Source organism: Nanorana parkeri, unplaced genomic scaffold (genome assembly GCF_000935625.1).
Source record: "Nanorana parkeri isolate BGI_ZX_2015 unplaced genomic scaffold, ASM93562v1 scaffold680, whole genome shotgun sequence".
NCBI classification, from domain to species: domain Eukaryota; kingdom Metazoa; phylum Chordata; class Amphibia; order Anura; family Dicroglossidae; genus Nanorana; species Nanorana parkeri.
The window spans coordinates 394,248-412,408 of record NW_017306948.1 but is presented as its reverse complement, the minus strand read 5'-3'; the positions used below and the strand labels follow the sequence as shown (position 1 = coordinate 412,408).

The 18,161-nt window shown below is 44.0% G+C and overlaps 1 protein-coding gene across 1 annotated transcript in view; it reads left to right on the top strand.

Annotated features, from left to right (window-relative positions):
* TRAPPC9 (trafficking protein particle complex 9) overlaps nt 1-18,161 on the top strand; it is a 171,630-nt gene that overhangs the window by 54,400 nt on the left and 99,069 nt on the right. Inside the window, exons 10-11 of the mRNA XM_018563618.1 lie at nt 8,581-8,707; nt 11,267-11,412. Coding sequence (XP_018419120.1) covers nt 8,581-8,707; nt 11,267-11,412 — 273 coding nt within the window. The remainder of the gene's footprint in view (nt 1-8,580; nt 8,708-11,266; nt 11,413-18,161) is intronic.

The following is an 18,161-nucleotide window of genomic DNA, read 5'->3' as shown; positions in this document are numbered from 1 at the left end:
TCAGGGACATCCTGTTCAATTTGGTCAACTTGTAACCAGATTCCAGCTAGAAATAGAAGTTCAATGGGCGAAGTACAGTATGCAATCATGTTGTCCTGGTGTAGGTGTGGGATCAAGGTCTTCCTCCCATTCCCATAAGAAGGGAGGTAGAAAGTCCTTTAGCGGAGTGGTAGGAATGGAATAAGAGGCTGATAGGGCATGTGTGGGGGAACTTCTTGACAGATATTCTTACACGTGGTAATTTGAGGGAGATATAAAAACGGAAAGGTTTTAGTTAGTATCACGTACCTGACTGGAGACTCAGCTGAGAAGGGGGCTGCCCGTGCACATCTTGTCCCACACCTCTGGAAGTAGTGACAGGGGCTGTAAGGACAGAGCGGAGCACAGGTGCCGATGCTGGTGGCTGGCCGGTTCTTGAGGAGGCGCTTGAGTGCGTTGGACCAGCTGGTGAATCGGCACGACTGAGATGACACCGGGACCTCTTGAAAACAGAGCAGGCAACGGGGGCCAAGAAAGCACTGGCAGGATGTAGTTGCTCAGGATGCTGATGGAGCGATCCACCAAGTGGCGGACCAGGAGGGAAGTCAGGTTCAAGCTGAGGTCATACACAGGGATCCGCATCTTGAGGTGCCGAATCACAGATCAGGAGCAGGGTCAGGAAACGTAAGCCAGGGTCATACACAGAAGATCAGAGAGCAGAGGTACCGAATCAGGAGGAGGAGGCGAAGTCAAATGGTCACAAGCCGGGTTCATAGACAGGACGTCAGGATACTGGAACAAAGTACAGGGCACACAGGGACAAGCTGAAGACCACTCGGCAACTTGCTCATGGCTTCATGTCTGTTTAAATAGGATAGTGTGCATGCTAATGAGCGTGCACCTGTACGCTAGCGAGCATGTTTCTGCGCGCTTACGTATGTGCGCTATTGCGCATAAACGTTCCCGTACTCGTGCGTTCACGTGCTGAAGCGCATTTTCCAGGAACTTTGGGCAATGGACTGCATACTTTTGTGCGTGCACGTTTTTTAGCAGGAGTCCATCTGCAGGTAAGTCTCTTACAGTTAGAAATGTCTTTAGCATGTTAATAAGGGGGAAGGAGCAACCAGGGAAGACAAAGTAGAAACATAATACGCTTCTCTGCTTTCTTCATAGCAATAAAGTTTAAGTTGGAGGCCCACCTTACAGTAGACCCCCTAGACCAGGCTGTTGGCCAAAGAAAGGTCCAGCTGTTCCTGTGCAAGGAGGTAACTCCCAAAATTAGCACTTACTGCAAGAGTTCATTAGAAAAGCGTGGCAGTGTCAATCACTCGTGGCAGTGTCAATCAAAAAAGGGAGCAATGTATTTCAATAGTGACAGTGGAGACAACTCTCTTTCCGCCACCTGAAAACTTCCGCTTTCTAAATATGACTGAAGAGACAGAAAACTGTCAATTAACTCGGCGCGTTCCTTCAGCAGACAGTCTGTGTCAATCATGGGCAATTAGAGTGAATCTTCAGCGCGGGGGTCATGTGACTTTTCACGTCCTGGTTTTCTGTCTTAAATCATCGGTGCCGGTTATCGGTTTCAGCGGTGTCCTTCAACCTCGTCCTTTGACTGTCATCCAAGTGTGAGTTTTATTTTTAGGTGCTATTAATCCTCGCCTGGGACACTTGATAAATTAATCAGGTCTTCCTTTCCGAAGGAGTAAGTATATCCTATTTTCTTTTTTTTCTCTTTTAATACATCGGGAAATGTTCCTCAGGTTCCCTTTGACCTTAAAATCCCAGACCGAGAGAAGAGGAGATGGAAAGCGTAACTGGATGCCAAGTCTTGGCTGCTCTGGTATCATTGTGGGAAGATAGGATAAGCTTGTTTGTACAGTACTGAAAGCAGATCTACAGCCAGAAAAAAAAAGACGCACATTATTGCAGTTCTGTATGCAACTATATATACCCTGTTTCCCCGAAAATAAGACCTACCCCGAAAATAAGACCTAGTACTATTTTTGGGATTGCTAAAATATAAGACCTACCCCTGAAAATAAGACCTAGTTGCGACCATTCCCAGGGCCGGTGGTGGCATAAGGGGGAACTTGAAGAGCCGCGGGAGAGAATCAGCAGTGCCAACGAAGCCAGCACTAGAGGAAGCGAGGGGGCACCGGAGGGAGCAGAGCCGCATAAGCCGATGCCTCCTCTATAGCGCCGCCTCCTGTCACAGGCGGAGTGATACCAAATGCACTCCGCCTGTGAGGAATCCATAGTGAAAGCGCGCTTTGCTCATTCTGGCCAGCGATTGGTTAGCAAATTGCTCTTGGAAAGGTACCCCCTGATTGCCCTGATCACCATATTTTTGTACATGAATACATGTAGACTTTTGAATGAATTAGTGTGCATTGTGGTTTATATTTAATTTGATTTATGCATTTATTATTAAATATTTTCATTTTTTACTTTACTTTTAGGGGCTTTGGCAAATATTAGGGGTAGGAGTCCTCAACCTCTTTTTCTGTATCCCCTGTTATCAATGAACAGGAATCCTCTATGAGTGTTCCTGTTCATTGATAACTTAAGAATATAGTATGATTACTATAGCCACAATTATGAATTAACAGGAGTGGATATAGATCACTCCCATTCATTCATAATTGAGGATATATTAACCACACCATAGTCTTCTTCCCGCTGGGACACAGAGCAGCGCACAGCGGGGAGGAAAGAAACCCGGGATGCGCCCATGTATCGGCAATAAAATTGCACTTTCGGCATTTAGCCTGGCATAGATCCAACAAGGTGCTGGAAACATTCCTTAGAGAGTTTGCCCCATATTGACATGATAGCATCACGCAGTTGCTGCTGATTTGTTCGCTGCACATCCATGATGTGAATCTCCTGTTCCACCACATCCCAAAGGTGCTCTATTGGATTGAGATCTGGAGACTCTGGAGGCCATTTGAGTGTAGTGAACTTATTATCATGTTCAAGAAACAAGTTTGAGCAAGTTTCCCCAGCACTGGTGTCAGTGATAACAATAATAACCCCCAGCATTACTGTTAGTGATCCCAATAATAACCCCCAGCATTGGTGTCAGTGATCCCAATAATAACCCCCAGCATTGGTATCAGTAACAACAATAAAACCCCCCAGCATTGGTATCAGTAACAACAATCATAACCCCCAGCATTGGTGTCAGTGATCCCAATAATAACCCCCAGCATTGGTATCAGTAACAACAATAAGACCCCCCAGCATTGGTATCAGTAACAACAATAATAACCCCAAGCATTGGTATCAGTGACCACAATAATAACCCCCAACATTGATATCAGTGACCACAATACTATCCCCCATCATTGGTTTCACTGACTATAATAATAACCCCCATCATTGGTATCAGTGACCACAATAATAACCCCCAGCATTGATATCAGTGACCACAGGAATAACCCTCAGCATTAATGTCAGTGACCACAATAATAACCCCCATCATTGGTGTCAGTGACCACAATAATAACCCCCAGCATTGGTGTCGGTGGCTACAAAAATAACCCCCATCATTTGTGTTAGTCGCCTCAGTAATAACCCCCAGCATTAGTATCAGTGAACCCAATAATAATCCCCAGCATTGGTGTCAGTGATCCCAATAATAACCCCCAGCATTGGTGTAAGTGACTGCAATAATAACCCCCAGCATTGGTATCAGTGAACACAATAATAACCCCCAGCATTGGTGTTAGTCGCCTCAGTAATAACCACCAGCCAATGAAGTCAGTCGCTGCATGGCAACCCCCAGCATTAGTTTCAGTGACCACAGTAATAATAACCCCAACATTAGTGGTCAGGGGTAGTGCTATTATTTAACCCCACTCAGTGTTTTCTTATCAGATCACACATTCCCATACAGCTTTCTTATGATTTTGGGCTAAGACTGTACCTCTACTCTTGAGTGGAGATCACTCTGCCTCTCAGCACTGGCTTCATTGTAGTGCCAGGTGCGAGAATACAGAGAGCGTCCCAGCACCTCGCATCCCACTGCCAGTATGCAAAGTATCCAAAATGCAGTGGGCTGCACAAAGAAAGCCAGTGGGTCCGTGTTGGCCAAACTCAGAGTGAACAGGCTGCATTTAACCTGAACCACATTGCGACTCTCTGCCTGCTAGGCTGCCTGTATCTTTCTCTTCCTGGGGTTACAATGTATCATTCGTGTATCAGTGTATCATACACACACACAATAGGTTGGACTTGATGGACTTATGTCTTTATTCAACCTCAAATACTATGTAACTATAGTGAGTGGCAAGGAAGAGAATATGAGTCTGGTGATTTGAGAGATATGAAGAGCTATATAAAATTGTCTTCCGATTGCTAGATGACACACCTCTGGCAGTGACCTGTGTGTGTTAAATCTGTGCACCCCTTTATACAAATAACAATTATTAAGTTAATTTTAACAAAGGGTAACAATAGCAGCTTGAAATCCAATGGAACCAATTTGCTGTAATTGAAATGATTCCTTTACAATACCTGAAGAGCGACGCCTTTTCTCTGGCGAGCCGCGCTCCATGTCCTCTGTGTGCCGGGTTGTCTACGTGAGACAGCCGAGATAAATGAGACTTCATTACTCTAATTAAACAGCTATATTTAGTGAAAATCCCTCAGCCAGAAGAGCGAGCCGAAAGCCCGCACCCCGCATGGCGCCCGGGCCGCCGTCTCCGCGGAGTCCACTCTCCATTTAACCTTTGTTCCCTTAAATACATACGAAGAGGGTGATTAATTTCTGCTGAGCCGAACACAAAAAAGGTGGACGCGGCTGGCGGAAAATCGCTGCGTGTCAACATTGCAGCTGCTGCTTCGCCGCAACCGCTTGGACTGGAGAGGAAATTCCAAGCAAAACTATACAAAAGTGGGCTTTTTAAGAAAAATTACTGACATCTACCGATATCATTTTGACAGTTATACAACAAAAGTTTAATTTGTTAAAATAAAAAAAAAGTTCCACCTTTTATCCTAAAATATAGTTTGTTTTATTTAAGTTTTATTAATTTAAACGGATAAACATAACAGGAATCACATAAAGATATTCAAAGATTATTGAACAATTATTGAAAAGGGCATGTGTGACATAAGAACACTCATGTCCAATAATAGAGGCAGTCCCCGAGTTACAAACATCCGACTTACATACGACACCTACTTACAAGCGGAGGTGTAAGGCCATACCCGGGAGCTTGCGCGCTACTACGCATGTGCTGGTCCCAGTCTTCCGGGTTGTGGAAAAAGATGTGTTAGCACGCATGCGCTCACAACGGAATGTTGCACACAGGAAGTGACACAGTGGCACACAGGAAATGACTCACGACCCTCTAATAGATGTTCCTATTTAAACCAGCTGGCCCAATGGGTCAGTGCTGAACGGTCTTTTTAGCTTGTGCTTGTGTTCCTGCTGATCTGTTGCCTGTTACCTAGACCCGGATTGCTGCTGACTTCGACTGATTGCTGCCTGCCCCTGACCTCTGCTTGTTATCTGGACTCTGCCTCTGCCTGCTCCTTCAGTACCGTGCTGACCGTCTGGCTTGACCCCTGGCTTGTTTGACCTCGCCCCAGTTTCTGCTGCAAACCTCGCTGACATCACAGTTGTGCACCTGCCCTGCTCATCCTTCCAGGGATCCAGTTGCTGGACTTCTACCAGGCATCGTGTCTGAACACTTTGGCACCCGTGCTTCTCTCTGTCTACCCGCTCCCTGTTTCCACATCCAGGGTGAGACAAGAGCTGCAAGGGAGGCCTCCTCAGCTAATCGGTCCTTCACCAGGTACGTGATAGGAGCCTATTGCTGGGGTCCCAGGCTGCAGCCAAAGTGTACCGCGCAGCATTTCAGTCGTTGTAATGCTACCGCACTCGTGCCAACGAGGAGTGCCCGCCTTTTTGGGTCTGGTTCGTAGTACTACACGTACATTACAGGAAGTTGGACATGCAGACGAGGGGTGCCCACCTCTTCTTCTCCCGGGTCACTGTGAGGTTTTTACTGCTTTCTGTATCCTCAGAAAGATTTAATCTCACTTCCTATCCTTGAGACAACAGGAAGTGAGAGGAAATCTACCCCTAGGAAGGGGAATTCACTCCTGTAAGAGTTATCATGGGAAAAAGTGTCTCCACTGAAGCTTTATCATCAATCCTTGTTTCCAGTTTTCAAAATCCACTTGTCACAGGGACAGAAAGTGAGGTGAAATCTTCTGAACATTGGCACACACAGCAAAACAAACGTTACAGGGGTTAACCCTTCCCTATGCTATTAAAAACTAAAAAAAAATGTGGGGGGCTGGAGTTGCACTTAAAAATTTACCTGTTCCAACTTACATACAAATTCAACTTAAGAACAAACCTGTAGAAACTATTTTGTTTGTAACCCGGGGACCACCTGTATAAGAAAAATATTAAGGATTGGAACAAAAGGAAGGAAGGAAGACAATTCGACAGGCGAATGACAAAGACAAACTCTGGTTATGGTATTTGAACTAGAGGTGCACCAAAGTGAAAATGTCAAAACCGAAAGGAAACAGAAATAAAAAAAAATGTCAGGCCAAACCCAAAAATGTTTTTTATTTTAACTTTTTTCTAACTTTTTTAATATTTTATTTATTTTTTTATAAACTTATACATTTTTTATATTTTTTATTTATTCATTTTTTATTAAATATTTCAATTTTTTACAGACCCCTGATATTTCCCTTTAAAAATAGAAAAAGCGATTGAGGACACAGAGTCCTCATTGTCTTTTTCTGCAGCCCCAGCACTGAATGAACAGCAATCATCTATACTGAGTGTTCCTGCTCATTCATAACATGAGAAGAGAGTGTGTTTACTATAATCACAATCATGAATGAACAGGAGGGGATTTAGATCACTTCCTATTCATTCATAATTGAGGATATAGTAACCATACTCTGTCCTCAATTATCTACAAACAGTCAGCGATCACTGATCACTGACTGCTTGTACCCGCTCTCCATCCTGACTCACTGTCACAGGAGGCTGTCCTCCCGCAGCGCTCGGGCCGCCTGTGACAGTTTCTCTCCTCCCCGCTGGGACACAGAGCAGCGCCCATCAGGGAGGACAGAATAGGATGGATGCACCGCTGTATCGGCCAGAAAATGTCACTTTCGGCATTATGCCAAAAGTGCCATTTTCGGCCGATATGTTTCGGCGGCCAATATATCGGTGCATCCCTAGTTTGAACTTATTTAAATCATAAAGTACATGGATGTTACCCATTAAATAAGTGAGAACTATAAGATGTATCACATATTATGATACAATTTAAAAGTAAATGAAAACTCATTGGATGGATACGTTAACACAGTATGAATCTGAGGCCTTTAAGTTCAACCAGCTTGCCCAGATGTTATAGAAAGAGGCATAATCATCCCGACTAGAATACAACAATTCTTCTAGAAGTCTAGTAGAGTCTAATGTTATAAACCAGTCGGATATTGAGGGTATTCGAGTTGTCCTCCAATATCTGGGTATAAGAGACTTAGCAGTGTTAGGCCTCATTCACACAGCTTAGAGTCGGCCGTACAGGTACGTGCGGCGTGCACAGCCGAATTGGGCCGTTTCCCGGAAGGACAGGTGCTGCGTGTGATTGTACGCAGCAGCTTGTTCTTCTCTATAGGAGGATGCGGCCGTACGCTGTCGTACGCTCACCCGAGCTGCACATCCATGTGGGTGCTGGTGTCCGTACTCAGACGCAGACAGGAAGGCATACTTGCATTATGGGAAAGGCAGCTGCTAGAGGTGAAGCAACTCGCCACTATACACTCTGACTAAAGTGTCTGCATCTGGTCTTGGCAAGCCTTTAATCTCTATGGGCTCCAGAATACAGTTTCTAAAGGGAATGCAAGAAATGTATAAATCTTGGTTGGATGAAACCTTTTATTCCGGCTACTTTTTTGGCTCACATTTAAAATTGAAAAACAAATTGTAATATATCTCATACAGTATATGATTTAGTTTTGCACTTGAAGTTTATAAAGTTATATTAGCAGTATTTCTAGGATGAATGAATATAGAGTAATGAAAGGAATGGCATACTTGGCTATACTGGGAACAAATTCTGGTCCAGGCTCATTCCAGTGTTGGTCACAGATGATCTGCCGAGTCTGGTTTCATACTGTTCTGCTGAATCACATTTAAAAGTGTTGCTGTTAGATAGCCCATTCAAATGAATCGGATGGCAGTGCACCACAGCTTACCAAGAAACTACTTTTAGCACCACAGTGCACCACAACACACGGTAGTTTGATACCATGTGTTGTATGGCTCGGCAAAGCATTTGCCTTGGTGTGGTGCTCTGGGGTGCCATTGATAATCTATGGCACTGGAATGTGCTAAGTCACATATCGTGTGTCACCACAGTGCACTGCAGCCAGAGAGTTAGGATCACTCTTCCTTCGCTCTATACGAAGCAAAATAAAAAGTTTGGGTTAGAGATGTACTATAAGTTCACTCTACGTGGTCACGTTGGCATGCATTTGTCCTCCTTGTTTTGGTCCTCATTAGGGTTGGTTAGGTTGTCATTTTTCTGACTTTTATGTATTTTTTTTCAGAGAAGAAAGATGTTGCGCAGAGCCTGGAGAGCTATACCTCAAAATGTGCTGGCACCATGGAGCCCATCCAGCTACCAGAGGGTTTAACGCTGCCCCCTGTGCCCTTCACCAAGCTGCCCATTGTGAGGTATGGGAATCTTTTGGACACTAAGCTGATCATTGAAATGTTTCTAAATAAATTAGACTGCGAATGTTCTGCTGCTTTGTTCCACCGGCGATGGCTTTTCACTCCACCTCCCCCTTCCGGTAACTTATGTATATTGCTCTCACAGAGGCTAAACCCATGAGCCGGCATCACAGCTGTTATGGCTGGTATGTTCCCACTTGGTCAAGGAAGCCAATACTGATATACCTAGGGTGCCTTTGCTCTGCCTGCCATGCTAATCCTCTTGCTGTAGTGCATTGTGACTGTCAAAGGCAACCATGCTGATTCTCTGGCTTTTTTTCCACTTATTCAGAACATGAAAACCGATCAAGAGTTCTGGCATTGATAGATGCATTCTGCGAGTATGCATCTATCAATGCCAGAACTCTTGATCGGGTTTCTTGCTCTGAATAAGTGGCAAAAAAGCCAAAGAATTAGCATGGTTGCCTTTGACAGCATCTGTCACTCACGCATAATGTCACATTAATGTCTCCACCCTGGTAATCTGACAACACTTTACACTTCAGCCATATAAACCCAAGGGTTAACACCTGCTGCAGACCCCCTGGCACCTGAGTGGTTCATGGATGTGTGGTTAGGAGCGCCTAGCACAAACGTTCATTTCGCTCGATGATTCATTTAAAATATTTATCTTTAAGGAATATCAGATAAAGCCTGAGGTGTGGAAAGGCCTCCCTCTTCTTCAGGGCTTGAACAATGCTAGAATGGAGCTAGAGATTGGTTGGCTTCCCTCATTGCTTCCAAGATATGCGGATGTTTCTAGCTCCAGTCTATCCTTGCTACAGGCTTTATAGTGAACTCCATCCTGGTTCAATTGGGAAGCAGATAGATAGATAGATAGATAGATAGATAGTGTCTCGATCTGGGATCAGGCTCGGAGTCCAGTAGCTGAAGCAGCAGGCAATTCATTGTATAACAGGCTGAGTTCGGTACACAAGCAGAAGATATCAGGTATGAAGCAGAAGACAATGAGTAGTTGGTGAATCAGCAGCCGAAGGTCTTTTCACGGATAGCAGTATGAGGTGATTGTATCAGAGTAGGAGAAAGGAAGCAAGATATTGGCAGGAGCACAATAATCTGGCAAACAGGAAGTGCAGAGGCGTGGCTTAGATAGGAAGCTCAAGGGAGGAGCAAGGAGTTCAGAGTTCAGCAGAAACTAGGTTTCACAGAGGATTACACAGGAGATCATGCAAGGAGCTATCCAGGGTTCTAAGGTGGCTCAGCAGGTAGAACCACTGCCAACTACAGCAGAGGCCCTGGGTTCAGATCTGGCTGATGATAGATAGATAGATAGATAGATAGATAGATAGATAGATAGATAGATATTGATTAATGCAGAAAGTTTGGATTTGAATAAAGCTAAAGGGATCTAAGCGGTCTTAGAAGCTAGCATCTTTAATAATAACTTAGGTCAGCCAATAGTGTCTTAGCTAACTCCAAACTTTCTGTGTCTTCTCTAATCAATATCTATCTATCTATCTATCTATCTATCTATCTATCCATCCATCCATCTATCTGTTTCTTTAGAGACAAGATACAAGTAGACTATTTTTAAGGAACATTGTATGATTCCCCCGTATACTTGATTAAATCTCTCCCCCAAGCTTTGTTGTATAACGTATAAATCCTCTGTGTCCTGCGGGAGTCTGAGGTCCTTCTACAGGCATCCAGCACACAGCAGATAATGTGTGTTCTGTTCTCTTTGGGGTTAATGCTGCTCATATCTTCCCCACACTTTTCGGTGAATCATATGATAAATGTTCGGGTTTCCTTCCTGTCCTTGATGGCAGAACTTTGATCTGCTCCTGCAGCAAAACAACGGTAATGGGGTCACCGCCTGCAGCGTCAGCCGCAGCGAAATTGTCACCCTATTCGCCCTTTCATCTCATCAACAAAGTAGAAAGATGAAGGGAGGAGGAGATGCCTGATTCTCTCAGCGGGTTCCACTTTCTGAATAGCTCTTGCTAAACTTTGGCAGGGTATGTTGTGTGTTTTTAAAGGGTGCTGCTCTCCAGTTTAGAAGACTGCTGTAAAATTTTAACCTGGGACACCAACCACACATAACTAAATCACTTAGGTTACTGAACCTTTTATGTACCCAGTATCTGACCATCTCTTCTAGTTATGTTTCCAGTATCTGACCATCTCTTCTAGTTATGTTTCCAGTATCTGACCATCTCTTCTAGTTATTTTTCCAGTATCTGACCATCTCTTCTAGTTATGTTTCCAGTATCTGACCATCTCCTGTAGTTATGTTCCCACTCTTTGACCATCTCCGGTAGTTATGCCTGCAGTCTCTGACCATCTCTTGTAGTTATGCCTGCAGTATCTGACCATCTCCTGTAGTTATGTTCCCACTCTTTGACCATCTCCTGTAGTTATGCCCGCAGTCTATACATTGAAAGCTGACCACCACTACTCTAGTGGATAATCTGCAAGCTTTTATAATAAATAGATGTTGTATGCAACTCATTATACCTCCATGTATACACACTACTGACAGATTGTCTTCACTTTTAGGTCTGTGAAACTTCTTAACCTTCCAGTTATCCTGCGACCCCGGAAAGTGAAAAACCTGCTGGGCCAGAAATTGTCTACAAAGAGCCCATTTATATACTCGCCCATCATCGCTCATAACCGCACCGAGGAGAAGAGCAAAAAGATCGGTAAGGGCCAACTCGGCGTGTATTCTGACTCCGATTGTTGTGATAGCGAAATATATCCCTTGCTGAGACCTCTATGCCTGGCCTGTATAAGCAGATATACTCACTGCGGACAATCCTCGTCAGATAGCTGAACTCGTCAATACCGATTCATTCAAAAGAGGTGTTTATTCTTTAACATCAGGGTTACAGCAGATGATAGGAACAGCAGATGAATGGTTATAGTATTGTGCGGTCAGAAAATGATGCCTTTCCTCCGTACTGTGCAGATTACCTGTGTGTCCTTGTTACATGTGGCTTTCAACTGTGGCCATGACACAGGAAGTACTGCACACAGGAAGAAGGGTGGGGCTACATACAGAGAGGAAATACATCGTAGACATCACAAAGAATCACAGAAAACATGTACATTACAACAAAAGGCCACTAGATGGCAGCATAGGATAACACATGGAATTAACTATGAGAAAATATATAGGCAAACACACTATGTAAAACTTCTATCTATACTAACTTCTACAACATATTCTATGCCCCTATTGGGGCGGCACAGCGTGTTTTATCGTTATCCCACTATGAGAGACTCGGAGAGCCGGCTTTACTACAAGAGAGGTTTCCGCATCACTTTTCAGTTTTCTCCTCGCTGTATATGGAGTCCGGACAGTTAAAAGTGATGTTCAGGAAACTATTGTGTGCGTCTGTTCAATTTTTCTCTCTTTCTTCCCTCATTTCTCTCCTTCTTTGTCCTTACCTGCTCTTTACATCTCACTCTCCCCTTCTCTTAACTCTCTGCTTCCTCCCTTCCCTTCCTCTCCACTCTTCTATCTCCTCTCCTCCATTCTCTTCTCTCCTGTCTTCCCCCCTCTCCTTGTTTCTTTTCTTCTCTGTTCCCCCATTTCACTCTTCTCACCTCTACACTTCTCCCTTCCCTCACTTCCTCTTTTTCTTCTTCTTTTCTCTTCTCTTCCCTACTCTTTTATGTTCTGTTCCCCTTTCTCCCCTATTTCTTCCTCGCCTCTCTTTCCTACTCTTTTCTCCCCTCTTCCTGCTTTTCTTCTCCTTTCATCCCTCCTCTCCTCTTTTACCCACTCTTGCACCTTTCATCATTTTCTCCTCTTTTCTACTCTAATCCTCCTTTCATCTCATCTCCTTTTTCTCTTATGCCTCTTCTTTTCTTCTCTCATCCCTCCTCTTTTTGCTTTCCTCTCTTCCCCTCTCCTTTCACCTTTCCTCTTCCCTCATTCCCTCTCTCCTTTTCTCTTCTCTCCTTCCATCCCTCTTGTTCTTTCTTCTCCCCCTTTCTTTCATCTTCTCTCTCTCTCTCTTATCCTCTGTTTCCTCCTGTTATCTCCTTTGTTCCTCTGTCTCCCCTCTTCCCACTTTTCCTCTCATCCCTATTCCTTTCACCTCTCTTCTCTTTTTTTTTCTCCTCCCATCCCTCCTCTCTTTCTTCATCTTTTCTCTTCTCTTCCTTCCTCTCCTCTCTTACCTCCTCACTTCCCCTTTGTTTTTACCTTTTCTCTCTTCTCCCCTTTCCTCCTTCCTTTCCTCTTCCTCTTTTCTTCTGCCCTCTCTTCCCTTAATTTTCTCCTCTCTCCTTTCCTCCCACTATCCCTCTCCTCCCACGCTTCCTATCCTTTCTTCCCTCTTTTCCTCTCTTCTCCTTCCTTCTCTTTTCTCCTCCCTGCTCTTCTTACCTCTTTATCCTCATTTCTTCCCTCCTTTCTTGTTCTTTCTTCCCTCCTTTCTTCACTCCTTTTCTCTCCACTCCTCTCTTCATAGCCTTCATTGTCTTTCTTTCTTCCTTGCCACTCCTCTCTTACGTCCTTTCCTTTCTTCTCTTCCCTCCTCTTCACTTTCTCTTTCCTTCTCTCTCCAACTCCTCTCTTCTACCTCTTTTCTCTCTTCTCCTGTCTTCTCTTTTCACCTCTCCACTTTTCCCTCCTTTCCTCTCTCCTCTTGTCCCCCTTTCCTCTCCTCTTTTCTCTCCTCCCTGTAATTCCCTCTCCACATCTCCTTCTTTCCCTCCTCTCCCCCCTCCTCTATTCCCTTTCCTTTTTGTTCCTTATCTCTTTCTTTCTCCCTCTTCGCCTTCACTGTCACTGTGTGCTTGCTCCCTCTTGCTTTCACTGTCTCTCCCTACCTGCTTCTCACTCTCCTTATCTTCTCATTTTCTGTTCCTTTCTCAAGGAGCCATGGCACTCTCTCTTTTCCTTTCATCAGCCACATTCAGTAGTTCTAGAACTTGTAAGACCAGGACCAAGTAAAACCCAATCAGGAGCTCTAATTAAACTATCAAACTTTTCTCTTGTTTCATTTTAACGAGAAAGTAACAATTAGAGCCAAGCAAAGTTGCACAATAAAAGCGAGACTGCTGCCGCGCCGCTGGCTTCATTAAATTCAGGAACATGGGATCAATAAGGCGGCCTGGGAGCACAAGGATCGATTGATCATGCCTGATTGATCGGAATAGATAGTGATTTCCAGGAGGTGAACGTAGCAGGGAATTAATAATACAGGAGCCATTAAAAGGAAAAAAGGCGTATTTCGCTTCTGCGGGATGCGGCTGTAATCTCTGTGCTGTTGGGTTCTGCCAAATGGTCAGTTTTACTGTCAGATAAATTTGTTTCAATACACAGTCAGTGGTTAGAGTTAGTTGAACGTTAAAGTAGAACTCCAGCAGATGTAATCGCGGATTGTTAGGGAAGGGAGGTGGAGGGGGGCTGCTGGAGGATGTAAGATTCTCCTGAACGCTATGGCTTTTATAAGCAGAAGCGTCCCTAGGCGGGGTGACACCCTGTGCGGGTGCCGGGTGACACCCCGCAGTAACGTCATCGCACATGCGCAATGACGTCACACGCAGTATCGCTGTTACTATACGACGGCCATCTTGGTAATGGACGCCGGCAGAGAGAGGAGGGGACGTCACACATTGGGATAAGGTATGCCGCCGGTTCCCCTCCTCTCTCTCTCTCTCGAGCAACTGTCAGGCTCTCAGTCCTTGACCGAGTGCCCAACTTTTCAGAGGGGGGGGGACACCAATATGACTGAGTCATTTTGGTGTCACCCCTCCAATGGTGTCACCCCGGTGTGGGCCGCTAACCCCCGCACCCCCCTTGTGACGACACTGTTTATAGGCATCATGCTTAACATGGAGCTAACAATTAAAGTACATTGAAATGCTCCTGTGTGACAGTCTAAACAAGTCCCAAATCCTGCCTTATGGCTTCCCTTACCTTCCTGAACTGAGCCATATTTTCCTAAATATTCATCTCACACACTCCCCCTCCCGGACACCACAGCTCACAGTGGGAGGGTTTCAGCAACAGAGGCAGTGCTTTCAATCCAGCAAGCAGTGGGCGGGATTAGGTGTCACTAGGTCATAATTGATAAGCTAAAGGCTTGTGAATCAGCATTGACAATGCTGACGGCCACTCCTCCTGGAACAACATCTCACACTGTGGTGCAAGCAGGCACAACCTACATGTGGGTGACAATGCTGCTGTGATTTCAGGAGCAGTGCAACATCGTTGCCACCCCATCACAGGAAGCTGCACTAGGTGGACTTCAGTGGCAGGACCAGCAGGTATTTGGGGGACATTGCAGGGAGACTAACGGTACCTGTAAAATTGTCTGCGCTTACAGTTAGGTGCTGCAGTACATTTATTTTTTCCAGTAGGAGGACATCGTTCTACTCTACTTTTGCAGGATGATTTTTTTTTTTTAAGTTGCTTAATGCATTTTATTCCTCATATGCTCAGGCTGGTTTGCCCAGGTTGCTGACCAGTTTTCTTTAACAATATGACCATACATGAGGTGTGTAGGGCAGCTGAAGCGTGACTGAAATTCCCTCCATGAGAAGCTATGGGAAGTGAAGTCTTCATTTGTATCTATCAGATATCTCTCGATTTGTAGCCCACACGCTCTCTTCTGTGCCTTGACGTTTCCATTCTTTTTGATTGATGTGAGCCTGTGTAATGTATACCGAGAGATGGTATAATTAATAGACTAAGAAGACACTATAAAATAATATATATGTATTACTCCAGTGATGGATGGGCTGTACCAGAGGTCGGTGAGAAGCAGGAAGGTTAGGGAACAATATTCCGTTGTCTGTACAGTGTTATAGCCCTTGACGTTGCAGAGTGAATCAGGTTTTTGTAAGGGCAGTGCTACCCAAGGCTTAAAGTGTTTGCATAGCCAAAACTTATTTTTTATGTCATTGACAGAGTAGGGAAGGGTTAACACCCCTGGCAGTTTATTTTTTATTTTTTGCCGAATTTTTCCCATCGGAAGCATTTCCTTCATTTCATGTCCCGGAGACGCAAAAGGAAGTGAGGCGAAAGCTCTCCAAAGTGAGGGGAATTCCCCGGAACAGGTGATCCCGTTGCATGATTTTCCATCACCTTTAGCTCTGATGACCACTCTTAAAGGATATTTATGGTAAAATACTAAAAGGAAATGAGAAGAAAGTGCTCCAAAGGCGAATTTCCCAGATAGGTGATCTCATTGGATGATTTTTTAATCACCTTTAGCTCTGATGAGCACTCTTAACCCCTTCGTGACGGGAGACGTACACTGTACGTCCAGCCACAAAGGGACCAAATGACTCGTCACGTACACTGTACGTGACGAGTTATTTGCTGCACTAGAAGGCTGATAACCGCTGAGAATCAGCGGTTACCTTTCAGTAATGGATGTCTATTTATCTAGAGATCCATTACTGAAAGGGTTAACCTTTTTCAGACACCCGATACCTTAATATCGGGTGTCTGAGAGTCACAGCAAAGCGGACACACATGTCGGCTTTTGCCGGCATTCTGACAGCTCGTATAGATCGAGATATATCTCTCTCAAGCTATACTGGCTTTTTTTTTTTTTTCTTTTGACTTTCAAGAATAGATACAAAATGTTATGTATTAGACACATAATGTATCTATTCTTGAAAGTAGAATGTTTAAGTTTTCTGAAACATTCACTGACAGCTGAATCCTGAACTGCTGCAGGATCAGTGTCACTAACTTATTATCGGCTGTTCTGAAGTTTGAAGCAGCCTGATAATAAAAAAAATGTATTAATTTATCAAGCAGTAATAGTGAGATTAATTCACAATGACTGCCTGATATAATTAAATAAATAAAATTTGTCAGTATAAAAAAAGTGAAAAGTGTAAATAAATAAAAAAAAATAGTGAAAAGTGTAAAAAAATTAAAAATAAGGGACAAATAAATGAATGTATGTATTGCATTTTTTTTTTAGCTGTGCTGGTTTTGTTAAAAAAAAATACTACAAATCAAAACTGGGAAAAAAAGTTTTTTTTTACGTTTTTTCCTCTTTTTTTAATTTGTATTTGTCCTAAGTGAGGCGTTAGACACACATATGTGATATAAATATATAGCCCTATCTGTCCTCTAAAAAACAATATATAATATGTGTGGGTGCACTTTGTAAGAAAGTATATTACTGACGTGGAAGAATCACACAGCAAAAATGTCAAAAGTGTGTCAGTCATTTACGAACAGAAACCAAAAACAAGCTCAGTCAGGGTTAAAGAGTACTTATGGTAAAAAACTAAAAGGAAGTGAGAAAAAGGGCTCCAAAGGGGAATTCCCTGGAACAGGTGATCCCGTTGGATGATTTTCCATCACCCTTTGCTCTGTTGACCACTCTTAAAGGGTATTTATGGTGAAATACTAAAAGGAAGTGAGAAGAAAGGGCTCGAAAGGGAAATTTCCTGGAACAGGTGATCCCGCTGGATGATGTTCCATCTCCTTTTGCTCTGATGACCACTCTTAAAGGGTATTTATGGTAAAAAACTAGAATTAAATAGGTATGTTCTATCCCACTCATAATAACTAGGGATGCACCGATACCACATTTTTAAGACCGAGTACCGATACTTTTGATCAAGTACTCGCAGATACCAATTACCGATACTTCTTCTTAAAGGGACAGGTCACATTTTTTCTAAAGCAATACAAACAAATGCTTTAAGGTCACTTTCTAAATATTATGATTCATGAGCTGACGAGGGAGCATGACAGCGGCTTCCCGGCCAATCAGAATGCCGGAGCGCTGTGTCATTACACAGTGCCCGGCTTCCGGATTTGCTAGCTTCCTGACCTATCGGGAAGCCGGGCAGCGCGTCATTGCATGCTACCCGGCTTCCTGATTGGCCGGGAAGTCGGCTCCATGCTCTCTCATCACAAGTGACGAGAGAGCATGGAGCCGTTTCCTGGCCAATCAGGAAACCGGGCAGCGTGTATTGATGCGCTGCCCGGCTTCCTGATACAGGAAGTACTCGTGCTAGGTATCGGAGCATTTGGGCGAGTATGAGTACTCACCCAAATACTCGGTATTGGCACTGGTATCGGTATCGGTGCATCCCTAATGATAACCATATCCAATAAGAAGTTTGTAAACTTACTTTTACTTAATAAAGTTGCCCATAGGATTCACTTCCTCAGTGCACTGACACCAGTTCAATCAGCTCTGTGAAGATAAACTTCCTTGTGTCACCTGCCATCTGAACTACAATTCAATGTTTGAATAATGTAACATCATCATTGCTTGCTGGAAGCAATGCATGATGGGATATGTAGTCATGAGAAATGGAAATTGCATCACATCAAGCAGCAGGGAAAGAGACGCAAAGCACTCTGGGAATCCAGGAAGTGAAGTTGGTGAAAGTGATGGACAGGCAGAAGGCAGCGCTCACTACATAAAGGGGATTTTTTTTTCCAGTAAGCTTT